Source organism: Leuresthes tenuis, unplaced genomic scaffold (genome assembly GCF_036924035.1).
Source record: "Leuresthes tenuis unplaced genomic scaffold, fLeuTen1.0.hap1 SCAF_12, whole genome shotgun sequence".
Taxonomy (NCBI): Eukaryota; Metazoa; Chordata; class Actinopteri; order Atheriniformes; family Atherinopsidae; genus Leuresthes; species Leuresthes tenuis.
This window is the reverse complement of record NW_027325366.1, coordinates 15,919,225-15,934,577: the sequence shown is the minus strand read 5'-3', so window position 1 is coordinate 15,934,577 and position 15,353 is coordinate 15,919,225. Positions and strand designations below refer to the sequence as shown.

General features: G+C 39.9%; 1 protein-coding gene across 2 annotated transcripts in view; it reads left to right on the top strand.

Moving 5' to 3' along the window:
• The window catches only part of klf12b (Kruppel like factor 12b), a 40,456-nt gene extending 25,889 nt beyond the window's left edge, over positions 1-14,567 (top strand). For both annotated transcript variants that reach the window (XM_072396617.1, XM_072396616.1), the window contains exons 4-6: positions 699-834; positions 8,689-8,846; positions 11,139-14,567. In XM_072396617.1, the coding sequence (XP_072252718.1) occupies positions 699-834; positions 8,689-8,846; positions 11,139-11,320 (476 nt within the window). In that variant the 3' untranslated portion in view covers positions 11,321-14,567. The remainder of the gene's footprint in view (positions 1-698; positions 835-8,688; positions 8,847-11,138) is intronic.
• Positions 14,568-15,353: the final 786 nt, after the last annotated feature.

Here is a 15,353-nt window from a genome sequence, read left to right as displayed (position 1 = left end):
AGAAACGGAGACCACTGAGCTCACTGGCTCAAAGAGTCACGCTTCAGTGACATGAATGCCGGTCGTACCTTTTGCATCCTCTTGTATTTGCAACTGTGGCAAAATGAAAATTTGGGTAAAGCAAAAATTTAACTTCCTAAATACTTAGATTTTCTGTAAAACAATCAAGCAGCTAACATATAAATTGTGAGTTTTATTCTCTGTCAGCTGCTGTTGTGGGGGATATGTGCTTTTAAGTTGGACATATTGTGGACTCACCCACAACAACAAACTACTGAAGCAACAGCTAAACAGTGCTCCACCCAGCTTCTTATCTCTGAGGCTGGGGGCTGATATAGATTATGTGTGCGTGTGTGTCCGGTCGCATGCATTCATTTTGCTCTGTGAATATGCAGCTACTGGGTTTAGTGTCATGGTTGACTGCTCTGTCCCTGAGTTGTGCAATGTGTTTGAAAGCTGACTGAAAATACTCGTAATATGGGACAATTCAACACTCTCAAATGACACTTTATACAAATATTCATCAAATACTGTCAAACCTAAACAGCAAAATATGACTTACAATAGTTGATGAAATTAAAGAGATTACTTCATTAGAATTTGAGAGACTCTCCAGCGCACACAATGTGATATGCCTTATAAGTTTACAGCTCCAGTGTCATGTGTCTGACTCCTGTGTCTGTGTCCCATTCTCACAGTGCATACAGACCCCAACGGCCTGTCGCCAAGGCATATCAAAAGTGACAGCGATGACGATGACCTGCCAAACGTGACCCTGGACAGCGTTAACGAGACCGGCTCCACAGCGCTGTCTATAGCTCGCGCCGTACAAGAGTGAGTATCTTGATCTTTACACGTTTTAGTCAAATCTCCACACAGGCTTTTTCCTCCTCTAATTACTCTGAAAGCTTGAAGAAGATATGTAAATCTCTTTCTTTAGCTGTAGGTTACTTTCAGTTGGGAAAGAGGACAAAATAGCACACGACTATAAGAGCAGTCGAGAAAGCAGTAGAAATCTGCTTGGGCATGCCTTTTACCCACACATTATTTGGTGTGGACATTTGAGCCCGTGCACTATCCAAAGACTATTGCATTGCCACTTCTAGGACAGTGGAGGTGCATAGTGTGATATGTACCTTGTTGTTGCTCAGCAACCAAATTGAAACAGGAAAAAAAAAGACACATGAAAGGATTATAACTACACATGGTTACAGTGCAGTTTTTCAGGGTAGTTTGATAAATGTCAATGCTGTTTTTTATGTAAACATTCTACCATCTTACGGTATGTACAGATTTGTCTATTGAGTGGTTTTATTCATTTTAAAGATGTAATCGTCCTTAGTGGAGTCTTGTTCGCTGCACTTAGGAAGGTTCTTAAGTGACTGAAATAACCTGGCTGTATCTAGGTGGCCACCATGATAAAAGAATTCTAAAAGCTAAAGAAAGGCACTTCAGTGCTTCCTTTCTTATCTCTTTTAACAATAGATACACATGAGTGTCCTATGCAAAGCAAATTATATAATAATGTCCCACAGTTCTTTGGAGTTGCAAAATCTAAAGCACCATCTGGTCATTCAGGCGATACATATCTTGGATAAATTTAACCATTTTTTCCGGGTTGGGAAGATGAACAGAAGCAACTAATGTCAATGTGAAAAACATTCAGTTCCACTTTGTGACTGATGGCCTACATTCCTTTATAAATGTACTTTCTCACTCCTAAAATGACAAAGAAATGTCCAACTTCGTTCAGCCCAGATGAAAGTACATTCAAAGAACACATGGGGTATTTCTTTTCTTTTTTCAGACCATTCTGAGAACTCTGTTTCACTATGAAAGACCCATCACAACAATGTTTTGTTGCGCAGTGACTGTATTGCATTCCGCTTGTCTTTTCCTCAGTCCTTCTGGATTCATCATATGGCATTCCTTGACCTCATGGTGTTTTCCACTCAGCTCAAGGAAAACATTTTAGGAAAGGCCATGTGAGATAAATCTTTAAAGCATTCGACTGTAAGTCTGATGGTTGCAGACGAAAAACTTGAAAAAATGCTTTTGCGCAACAGTTACAGAATAAAGTGGCCTGAAATTATTTCCTTGACAGCCTTGAGAGTAGCATCATCAAACATACTGTATAGCTTAGCTTTGTGGACTGCTGTGTGATTTATTATTTCTTTTTACATCTGCTCTACCACATTTGGATGCATCTGCGTGGGTGTTGCATCTATATGCCTGCCTGCATATGGCTCAGACATACTTTATGCCCTGTTCGGCCTGCAGACATCAGCTCCTGTGGTGCCAGTCCATCTGTGTTGAAATGAAAAGACTTCCTCTCCACTGGATGACAGCTTATAGTATTCTGATCAGAGCCAGGAAGTCAGATGCAGAGAAGCATTTGGCTTAGCCATGCCCTCCTTCGCTGCTGCCCGTCAGCCCAAAACAGTCAAACTATCAAACTGTACTGACTCACCTTAAAAAAAAAGTAAGGCAGGAATGTGTGATAATCCTGCTAATGATGCTGCATCATTAGTGAGGCTGAGCCAAAACCCAACTTGCTGTGCTTTGGTGGTAATACTCCAGCTTACAGGGCTGATATTGTGTACAAGACATTGTATCATTTGTTTGGACACTACTGGCTGTGTGAACCTCTACACTAATTAAACTTAATAGTTTTTTGTAGTGGAGTTGTAAAACAGATTTAAAGAGCATTGTCCTTTTTCTCTTATTCTGTGGGACAAGTAGAGGTTGCCATGTATTACAGTCACACACACCCACTTACACTTACAGGAGGATTCAGGTTTCAGTGCAGGTTATTGAAAGAGACAGGCGTGCCCCTGAGTGCCACACGTGGGCACTGGGTGGTCAGAGGAGAACAGAGGTTGGCAGGACCCAACCTTTCACTGCCCAAGCTTTCACTATGGAGATAAATCACCAGCCAGGCTTAGCAATACCCTGCCAGGGCCTGCCCACACACTCACTTCACTGTGTACAAAGTGCAGACTGAGCTATGTGGAAACTGTGCTCCTGTGTGTGTCTGAAAAAAGTATGCCTGCACATTTGTAAGTATCAGTGCTCCGGTGTATGTGTGTTTTGTAATGTACGCATGCATGTTTGTGCACAGTGGACCGAACAGCTGGTTCCAGGGGGAGGTCAGTCATTGTCAACAGGAACACAGACTTGCATGTTTGTCTGTGAAAAACAAAGTGGGCTGTAGTCTTCTTGAGTTACATGCTGGTTTGGCCGCCGAGTGGAAGAATGTGTGTTCTGTATCGACACACCACATGCACTCCGTGGACATCTGCACTGCAACAGAAGCTGACATATCAGTCCTCTGTGTCGCTATATTTCGTTTCTTTTGTACACTGTGTACACTGTAAGAGCAGAAAGAACTGCTTCACTTAATTTGGCACCGCATTTACACAAGCAGTCATCCAGGGAGCATCGGGGAGAAGAGGTGTAAGGGTGGAGGATGGGAGTGCCTGCAGCCTCCAATCCAGGTATCCATATATAAATAAATGAGTGAAAGGAGAGAGTGAGTATGTGTGTGTGTGTGAGTGTGTGTGAGTGTATCATGTGCTTCTTGGGCAGCCTCCTCCATATTCATGCGTTTCCCTGGGGACGGGTGGATAGGCTATTGTGGGAGAGTGTTGGTGAAAGAGAGGAAGGCAGCGAGAGGTGTGTGTGTGTGTGTGTGTGTGTGCTGGGGGCAGGAGCTTGTGTTGGAAGGGCTGTCTCTGCTGAAGTCTGGCTGGTCCCCAAGGACCCAGGGGGCACAGAACAGAGAAGGTGGAGGGGTGAGTTGTGGGGTAGTATCCTCAGACAGGTACAGGAATGCCCAGTGGGCAGTCTTCCAGTGTACACACACAGTCACACGCTCCCTTTCCTGTTTTCTTGATAATTCAAAGTCTGTTTGAGCAGCAGGCAGTGCTGTTGCTCTGTTGTAGCTGGTGTTGTGACCCCGCTTCCCGTGAGAATTCATAAAAATAAGTGTTGTTTTTGTATTGTGAGAAAACCCGGACACAGGTGACACAGTCACTCCCACCGCTCCCAATCTCTCTGTTGTGCTTGTGGGGAGATGAAGAGGGGGGAAAATGGGAAAGCAAATGAACTAAAACGGAGGTCACCTCTGTTTGAAATTGTTCTCAGCTGCACATCCTATTTCTCCCTGCTACTTAGGGAGACACGGACACATTCAAACAGTCATAATGCAACACTGACACAAGGTTCCAAGCAGAGAGAGTTTGCCCTTGAGCTCCTTTGAGAAAATACAACAAAATAACTGTTATGGAAACACCTAAACACCATAATATTTTGTATCATACATATTTATAGGATTGCTTTTAAACAACCACTTGATCTTAAGGTGGAAATTGTTCATTATTGTTGTAAAAATCCAGTTCCAAAAAAGTTGGCTTGCTGAGGAAAATGTAAATAAAAATCAGCGCAATCGTTTTTCAAAAGCAGAAAGCAAGGAGTAAGAACAAAGCAATCATATTAAACATACAAATATAAAGAGACATTTTAGATAATCATTATGAAAAACACACAAAGAATAGTTGCCTTCGAATGTAATCGAAAACAAGGGGGCCTTTATTTTAAAAGCCTCCATTGAAATTGCCAATCTAATGTCTGATCGAAGGCTCGTGTGAAAATGCGCGCTCACCAACTGTCTTTTTCTTGACCCTGTGGACCTTCAAAAGACCCAACCGCTTAGAGTGCAGCAACCGTGTTGGTACATATGGCTTCAGAAGGTCACTTGGATATCCTGGTGCACTGACATTTGAAATTGTCTTAGTTAAAAGCAGGCCTTTGAAATCTGTTCCAGAAGCCAACGAAGAGAAGCGAGGACAGGGGTCCTGTGATCACAATTAGACCAGCTTGTGAGAATTTGTGAGCTGACACAAGACCTGTTGCTGTAGTTTTTACATTTCTCTCCAATTCATTTCTGATATAGGCTTTCAGCTTCTCAACAGTTTTCCACCAAATATTTTCAGCTGGTGGCAGGCCTGAACTGCATGCAGTTACACAATTAATGTTTTTTTTTTAATTATTTTCCCAAGTCTATCAGTGATAAAAGAATTGTGCTTTTAATGCAGAGCTGTCTGATGGTCTGAACATCACTGCAATTCAGTTTTACTTTTGACCTTATATTTCTCTGAAGGTTTTCTTTTAAAATTTCAATCGTTAGATGATGAAATATCCAAATTGTTTGCCATTGTGATTTTAGTAAACGTTCCAAGATTTTTTTTAATTAGTTTGTTGAAGACGCAAACGCATCCCGGTCTTCCTGCACCACTTTTTTTTAAACATGTTGTGGGCATAGAATTAAAAGAAAGCCTGCATTCCGCTTTTATTTGGATTTACCGTCTTGTCAGATTGTTTGCAGGCTCGTAGCAGGCTCGTAAATTATTGGATAAGGGCAATAATCATAAATAACGTTTTACACTTCGAGTACACGTCGCATCTTTTTAGAGTAGAGTAAAGTTGACCAGTGGTGGAGGAAGCTTCTCAACCCATAGGGATGCAGTGTAACAGTGGAAAAAACAGTCTATCTCAGTTTCCCGCAACCTTAAGTGTTGTTTTCACACATTTCATCTGACCGACAATTCCAAACTCAAATCTTTTTATGCTGCAGTGATACCAAACAGAACGCAGGAAATTGTGTAGTATGGAAGAGTAAGGAATTAATTTTCTTTCAACAGCAAGTGTAATAATCAGTAAAAAAAATGATAAGCCTGCTGATATATGTTCAAGCACTCATATATATGACATTTGATGATTAAGGCCAGTGTTATTCCTAAGTCATGATTGTTTGATGTCACTTACAGTGTTTAAACACTCTGCTGTTATTGTTAAGGTTGTCACTGTTACTTTTGTGTAAGGGCCGGTTTGTTATGACTGCTCCTTTCGCGAAGATTGAAGAATTTCCCACTTTTCGAAATTTTCTTGAGTACTCAAAATACCAATGAATATCCTTCACTGACCAAACCAGAATTCTGCCTCTGTGCTCTTGAAATAGAGCAACGATGATGACAGAATGTTAATCAGCTGTGGAAAGGCGGTTGAGCTCCATTAAATGAATTAATTTACGATGCTGTTTGTTCTGTGTTTTAGAAGTCGTTTTTTCCTCAAACCTTCCTAAATTATATCATAATCATGAAGTCACTTCATGGATGAAGTCAGAATGTAAACATCCGCCTCATCTGTTCGATGTCGGCTCGGCGCGTTTCCACTGTAAATCCTGGCTCTTCACTTCACTTTCCCGGAGACGCACGCACATACAGAGGCCCACAGCACCTCACGCCTCAGATGCTTGTAGACATTTCTCTGTTAGATTATTAGATGGCTTGTAAATAATTATGCGCCTCTTTTTCCAAATGTTTTGTTCTGACATCACGTTGCCGTGCTATTTGTGAGCACAGTGAGAGCGCCATACAAAGAAAAGAGAGGGGAGTTGGAGTTCACTTCATATCTGACCTGTGTGCTCATTTCCTGTACAGCTTCAGGTTGGCAGTAAGCCAAGAGTAACAGGTGATTTGTATGTATATATACATATTTATATGTATATATACATATATATATATACATACATATATGTATATATGTATATGTATATGTGTGTGTGTGTGTGTTTCTGTATTTCTGTGTGTCTCTTTGATTGTAAGCGTGCTCTGTATCAGAGTCTGCATTTGACAGATCACGCTTTGGTGAAAGACAGAGACAGGAAGTGGGTTGTGTGTGGTGGAGACAGTTCACTGGAGGGCCTGTCTGGCAACCCCTGCGCTCCTCTTTCAAATCCCCTCAATGTGATCACAGCCCCCCCCCCCCACACACACACACACACACACCCACACCCCCACACCCCACCCCACACACACACAATCCTCCTTTACCTGTTTCTATGTAACCGCAGCACAGACTTCACTTCACCATGGCTCAGAGAACCCTGTTAAATATATTCCACAGACATTACTCCCCCCCCCCCTTAAGTAAACAGAGATGTTCTTGTTTTCTCTCTCTACCGTATCTCCTTTTTCTTGCCAATTCACTGGGTGTGTGCTGCAGTCATGTGTTTATCGTTGTGTAAAAGATGCTCACTGTTCTGCCCTCGACAGTCATGGGTGAGACATGGACTATTCACCATCCAACACAACCTCTCCACTTTAAACTTATTTTTGGTTGTGTGTTTGAGTTCCTTTTTTAATAGTCATAAAAGTGATGTCTGAGTAAGTTTAGATTCGGTATAGGTCACATTAAAAGAAACACAGTGCTTCCCTTATGGCGGTGACAAATCAACTCGTGAACACTGACCACCAGCCACCTCTGTGAGATGAAATGTCACTCCAAAATTTATTGATGACAGAAGTAACCAGTGGGTCAGTGGCCTCGTTCTTCAACATTGAGGGGGGAAAAAAGAGCCACTCTTCCAATTTTGATTGTGTGAAATATTTGAGCCACAAGCCCTCACAGCTCGTCTTCTCTCTAAGAGGTACTCTTCTGCAGAGTTGCACTGCCACCTGCTGGCAAGGTTGCTGTTTTGCCGGTCTGTACCATATAAACTACAAAACTATTCTTGTTATGCTACTGTCATATAACTATTCTAACAAGAAATGATATGCCACGTACAGTTGGATCTTAGATCTCTTCATTGTTCATTTACTGCATTATTGCACTGCTCTATTTATTTCAGCTCTTTACATTTAATCTAAATCCAAACCATTGTGACCAAAAATCTTCATATACGTCTCAGCACAAATCTGCCACAAAAACCTTTTTCTTTTACCTAGCAACGCTACCATTTTACAACACATGCTGTGATGTATTACCTTTCATATTGAATCTTTTAAGTGTAACTTATGTCATAACTGATATTTAGGGAACTGCATCCTTCTCTGCAAGTAAGCTGCAATGTTTTTTCTGTGGATCAGCTAAAACATGGATGTGGAATGTACTAAATTATATTTGATTGTTCCCATTTAGCTAAGCAAATCTTTTCATTTTAGTATCTGCACTGTGCTGGGTTATTGATGTTAGCTGACATGGGTTTTATGCTAGTATTAGCTAGTGATGCACACTAAATAACACAGTTGTAGAGCAACATAGATTGTATTATAAGACTCTTATAAGACGGCACTCTGATTTCCTGCATTGGTTTGTAAACCGCTGTTTTGAAGACTCCATCACCATCTTGATCCTTTTTAGAAGCATGATGTGACCATATTTGGGCAAGAAGCTGGAGCTGAAGAGTGACTGAACAAAAAACATATTTCTTTTGAGAATTATTTTTAAAAACAACCACCAGCTTTTATGATCAAAAGAAGTGAATTTGAGTTATGACTCCACCGTGACTTGTATTTCATGACAAAATGTGACGCTTGTTGAAAGAGGAGTCTGGTGGAGCCATATATATTTTGGTGCTTCGATTGAAAAAAAGGCAAGGCAAGCAGGTGCTAACTTTAATGGTCAACCTTTGGATTGTCTTCAAAAAATTATCCCAAGCTTTGTTAAAAATGACTAACAATTTTGATGATTTTTGCATTAATTATGCAAGACTTTGGGGTTATGACTCAGTATGGATTTGGAAAACAACATATTTGGGCTGTGAAGTTGTTATTACACCCTAAACATGCCTTTGTGTTGACTCTTCTCGCCTTTGTGTTGACTCTTCTCGCTCTTGTTTTTCTGCAGCTCCATGTCCCCGTTCAGTATTGAAAGCATACGACGCCCCCGGAGGTCAGAGTCACCAGATTCCAAAAAGAGGAGAATCCACAGATGTGACTTTGAGGGCTGCAATAAAGTGTACACCAAAAGCTCCCATTTAAAAGCACACCGGAGGACGCACACAGGTCAGTGAGTCTGTGGATGTGTGTTTATGTGCTGTGTTTCCGTTTCGCTTCAGTACAATGTTTATTCAACTCTGAATGGGTGACATTTACATACTCAGAAAAAGTCGTACTATTCGTGTGACCCTGTGCTGTGACCTTGCAAAGATGTAACCCAGGCAATATTATGCTCAGGCCACGCTGAAAACAGTTAGTGTCTGACTCACTTTGCAGAGCTGGTAACCTTAAATTTTATTCTAGCGAATGCCTCATCGAAACTGAGACTGGTGGAGAATAAATGACAAAAGCATGAACAAAGCAATAAATAATCAAACAATTCATTTTTAATTGATTTAAATGCATCAATCGATATTTGAAAATACTCCGACTTCCTCCCACCGTCCAAAGACGTGCCTGTTGGGTTAATTGGTGACTCTAAATTGGCCCTCGGAGTGAGCGTGAGCGTAGATGGTTATTTGTCCCGTTTGTCTCTGTGTGGCCCTGTGATGGACTGGCGACATCTCCAGGGTCTCTCGCCCAATGACAGCTTGGTGACCCTGAAATTAGATTAAGCAACAAAACAAAATTCCAAATTGTTAGATAGTTTTCTTCAAAATGGATATGAAACTGAAAGCATGCAGTCACAGCTCCGATGAGTATTACCAATGAAATTTCCTGACTGACTCAAGGTGAGCTGTTATGGATTAAGACCGCCCTATGTCCTTTCTGATTTCTGTTTGAAATAAAAGGTGTAAACTGACAGTGAAGTGAGACATTCCATGTCAGGTCAACTTTCCCTCATATTGTTTTTGCGGCTCTGTTTTTCAGGTTGAAAAGGAGTCTTTATTGGAGAATTCCTCAAATATTAAAACCATGGGGAATATTAAATGGGGTCTGATGTAGCATTTCCACTTAAGTTATTGAAAAGTCTTAGGGTTTCAACACCTGTCTACTTAGAGATGTTGTAAACCTATCATTCTGCTTACTGGGACAGGTGTACTTTGTCTACAAGTACTCTTATTAGTTCGATACATTTCATTAGATTTTTTAAGTCAGATACCTAAAAGTGGGTTGCAGTGATTTTTTTTCTGTTGCAAACTTTGCAAACATCTACCGCTCAAAAAAGTGTGAGAATGATTGCTGTCCTATCTTACAGCGGACCTTTGTGGGGATCTGTGCTGTTTCAAGAATAAACAGTTGAACGTGTCAGAAAGAGTCCTGTAAATATGGCTCTGCAATGAATGTGTTGAAGTGTTCAACAAATAGCAATGGAAAACAATTGGCCTGTCCTAATAATGTAAAAAGTGAAAATGTATAAGCTACGTTTTTTTTTTATTTATAGAAGACATTAATGAAATGTCTTAAACCACTCCATAACTTGCTTATTAAAGGCCTAATTCCACATAAAAACTGTTCAATAGTCACCTCAAAATGGTGAAAAGTGACTCAGAATAATCCAGTTATATAGTTTGACCTGCAAAGAAAGAATTGTGGTATCACTTTGGGATTGTTGCATTATTTTGTTTACTTTCCACAACACATGAATGCTCCGATTCCATGGTACAACATATAGTACTAGGATCGTAGAATTATAATAGACGGCACTTCAGATTTTCATCCGTGTAGCTGCTTTTCTGCCTTCTTGCATATTGTTGCGAAAGTCTAGTGGTTCACATAATTCACTACATTGAAAATGGTCTTTACGTCTTGAGAAGGTTTTAGCATTATCAAAGTTCTGCAAATTGCTTTGCAATGTGTTCTACAGGGACTCATTTGCAGACTCACCAACGGCGACTCAGCTGCCATCAGGAGCCTTTTGGGGTTCAGTGTCTTTCCGAATGACATGTTGACATTTGGATGAGCTGAGGACCGAATCACTAATCTTTCTTATAATGAACAACCAACTCTGTCATCTAAAACAAAGTCAAACAGCAATTTGTTTCAAATTCATGTGTGTCCAGTTGAACAAAATGTTTACATACTGTATATAAGCGGGTTCTTTCTGGAGGTACATATTCATTCAGACATATTCTTTGCCAGAATGTTGACATTAATTAACACATCCAACTGTAAATGCAGATCTGTACATGAACTGCATCAATATGCTCTGATGATGCAATATGGTATGCATAGCTTTCGCAGGTTTTGAGTTTACTTATTAATTTTTGCACTTAGTACTCGACAAGTCGGCGTCTCCTATATACTTACACAGTGTAGTGCAAGAAAGGAGCAAAGACCGAAATGCATTAAATGGCATCAGTGACAGGACTGAAAATGGGACTGAGTGTGTTCTGTGTTTCCTTTCTTTCTGTTCAGGGGAAAAGCCATACAAATGCACCTGGGACGGTTGCACCTGGAAGTTTGCCCGCTCTGATGAGCTGACGAGGCATTACCGAAAACACACAGGGGTGAAACCCTTCAAGTGTGCAGACTGTGACCGCAGCTTCTCCAGATCCGACCACTTGGCCCTTCACCGACGGAGACACATGCTGGTGTGAACTAGATGCACAGCGATTAAGAGAGAGGTCAATGGAACAGACACACACATACATGCACACACACACAGGCAGCCAAGGGAGCGGGATCTCCCTTTGAATGTTTTTCAGCTGGCCTGGATGCCCACAGTCACACCTAGATGCACACACACACACTCTCATCCTTTATATGGAGTGGAGACGGAGATGGAGAAGAAGGACGGAGATGCACAGAGTTTGCGGAGCACAAAACAGGGTCACTTCTGGATCCTCTTGGGGTTGGAAGGAAAAGACGTCAGGATCTTTTAATGTCATTGGAGTATAAGAGGGAACTGTCTTTAACAGCACTGTTCGTTAATGTTTCACTTTGGTTTTTGAAGATGAAGTCGCACTCTTTATTTGGACAAAAGATATCATTAAAAAAACTATGTATATATATATCTATATCTATATTGATATAGATATAGATATATATTGCATTTTAAAATGCGACTGCAGCGATTTCTTTTTAGTATTCTTATTTTCATTATTTTTCAAACAGCTGCTTTTCCAGCATTCATAATGTGAAAGACCCCACTGTATGGAATGGATTTCCTGTGAGAGCAGGAAGAAGTTAGACCTGGAATGGATCACAGGAAAGGACTGGGCGTAGTTGGATTTACAGGCAGTATTGTTTTCTTCGCCTCCCTGTGAGTTTGACGTGTGACCAGCAGAGGGCACCATTGAACCGCAGATGCTTTCCCATTTGGAAGTCTGCTGTCAGAGCTGAGGCATCCCATACAGAAGCTAAAAGAGGGCTGGACTTTCACCTTTCCAATAGCCAGCAAATGTTAAACGGCATCAGCTCAAACAGCCACCCTTTCAGTCATTAGTTGCTTTCTTTGAAACAATAGAAAATGGACATCCATATCGTCATACCAGCAAAGAAACACACCCTTTTATGATCCTCTCACATGGACATACCGGACAACCGTACTTCATCAGTGCTACTCTTTATGTTGAGCCTCTTGAAAGCATTTTCTTAAAAAAGAAAAAAAATCTTTTGTGGATTTTGAGCTGTGATTAGCAATCAGTAAAGTGCAATCTTAAAGGTTAAATATACTTTCAGTATGAAAACGTTTTGTTTATTGACTCTTGCTTTTTTTTCTTTTTTAATTGCCTGCTTATTGCTTATGTTTGACTCTGAAAAAGATGACCCCTCATGTACAGAGAACTTTGAAACAATCAGAGGAGCTTTCCGGTATGTGAAAAAAAAAAAAATTAAAAAAACAGAGGCACCTTAGAGACTTTCATTCTGTCCCTATTTATCTGTCTGTATCGTTCAGCTCATATTTCTCTGCCATGTTTAACAGAAAAAAAAGGTATTTGTGTTGTGGTTTTTTTGCACAGCACAGCAGCACTTAACCATAAGCTGACAAGGACATCAGCTGAAGTGTTACATAGATAATTTTGTGTACAGTGCGGAAGAGCAATACACTCTGAACAAAGTGACGAGAAGGAACACCAACCTTCTTCCTTGTTGTGTTTGTCGATGTCAGAGTCTGAGAAGAGGTTTCCAGCTCGGCCTCACTGTGTATAACTGCTCCCTCTGTTACTGTCTGCTCTGTAGTTCTGGTTCAAAAGCTGACATGTCTCAGCATGCGATTTATTCCATGTAACCGTACATTTGATTCTTTTTTCAAATACATAAAGTCACTTGATTTGTTCTTGCCTCAGTCCACATAGGTATTCGGATGACAGAAAATGCTGAAAATTACAGGATTTGCACACGTGCATGTAAACATACATAAAACAGATAAAACTTACACGGATATATTATACATCCAAAGTAAGATTTCAGATGCAGTTACCGGCGGAAACAACTCTTTGAGAACATCAGTTAACCATAATCAGGGAATTCAATTAAAAGTATATTTTTATAGCCCTAATAACAGGCATTTTTGCAAGTGTGTCCGGTCGGTGCTCTTTATGCTGTGTAAAAGCTTCAAACATAAACTCCACGTATCAGGCCAACCAATGTTATTTGATAGTGCTGCCAAATGCATTTATTGGATGGAAGCCAGTACAAGAAATGGTAACCTTTTGGATTGTGGTACTTTGAAATCCTTATGCTCATACACTAATGCACACATAACACACACCTGCACACTTCAACGCTCTGACTTTCAGTAAAACAGCCAAATCCAGGAAATGATTTCCACACATGCATGCAGTGTGTGTGTGCGTGTGTGTGTGTGTGAGAGAGAGAGAGCGAGAGAGAGAAAGAGAGACACCCCTTTGATGTAATGGAGGATGCTCATGTATGTTATCATTATTTATGTATCTTGTTTGCGTACATGTCATTATGCCCAGTTGTATTATCTTATTGGCAAGAGCATATCAGCACCTTGTTTGTTTATTCGTATGATTTTCAGATAATTTTATTTCAGATGTCAATTTATAAACAAATAATCATCATCATATTTTATCATCCATATAATGTGTTATTAGGACATTTTATGATTGAGGGGGCACTTCGTGATTGATTATAATTCTTTCTCGTCTGTAAAAAGGATCTTTTGAAATGTTGTAATATATGTGATGGTGAAGATGAAACCTATTACAAAGTTCTGCAGCCTGTATATACATCGAAAAAAAAAATAGGGCTTTTGATTAGTAGATGCAGGAAATACATTTATACATGTAAAGTCTTTTCAGAGACTGTAATTTATCTAATTTGATACAAAGTGAAAAGGGGCTATTGGTAATTCATCCTGTAAATTATCATATGTGATGTTATGTAACTGCTTTTTTTTGTGTTTTTTTTTTTTTTTTGTTAAGTTCATGATCAATTCTTTGTTATTTTCTAAGGCTGAACCAGTGTTTGCTATAATCAACAAATTATTTATATACATTGACCGTATTAAGGTACTCGATTCCCTGCGTTGCTGTTTTGCTATACCCGGACAAGAAATTATACAGATCAAGCACATATCAACAACACATGTACTCGTGTATTCAGTATATGATGTTGCATGCCTTAATACACCAGTGTTTGAAAAAATTCAATTAGACTTGAAGATGGTGTCCCCACAGGACAGGGTGTATTGTATTTCCCTACTGCATCTCTTTCCTCATTTTAAAGCATAATTTTGTTACGGTAACCAGGGTCAAAGTTATGCAATAATGATGAATAGTGCCTCATATATCACAAACTTGTAATATCACCTGCTTTGTGCAAAGTGTCGATTCCAACTCGTGTGCTTCAATTACTACATTTCAAATGAGAAAACCGGGAATTTTGGTAAAAAGCACAGACAACAATATGCAAGTCGGACCTCTAACGTTGAACTATTCTTTTCGCACTGAGCCTTATACAGTACCATTGTGTCAAATGCAGCATCCTCTCGTAACACTTAAACAAGGCTGTTGATAGCACAAACCATTGCTTTGCTTGCAATAAGTCACCTCCTTTAAGGGGAACAAAACCGAGTTAAAGTCCTCTGGGTGTTTCAGTTTCAGCCGTTCAACACAGTGACTCCATGGAAGATAATGAGGAATCCCACGTAAAGGAAATAAGAATCTGGTGGTTGGGATTCCAGCAGTAGATTGACACATTTCTGAATGAATACTGATCTTACACTTTTTATCAGTTAAATGAGTATTTTACTTTCTGCGTAACATCTGCTTTTGATTTGACAGGTTTTTGAAAATTTAAGTAGTGAAGCCAATGCATATGTTTCCAGTTTGCTGATATTACGTACAGTAATCGTTGTTCCTGTATTTATGTAAAGTGAGTGTAGTGTAAATATATTCAGATCTTTTCATTCTTACTGTTAGAAAAAAAAATGTGATATTGCTCAGCATTGCTTCAAAAGGGAGATTCTGCTCATGGAATTCCACGTCTGTAAAAGAAATTTTTAATCCTGATATTTTTCAAAACTTCAAGAACAGGTGTCCTTTTCCTTTTTTTTTTTTTTTTTTTTCTTCCTCTCTTACACTTTTTCTTTTCTCCAAGAGTTGTATCAAGTCAGTGTTTTGCCTTTTTCTCTGTATTTTTCATATGGATGGAGCTGTG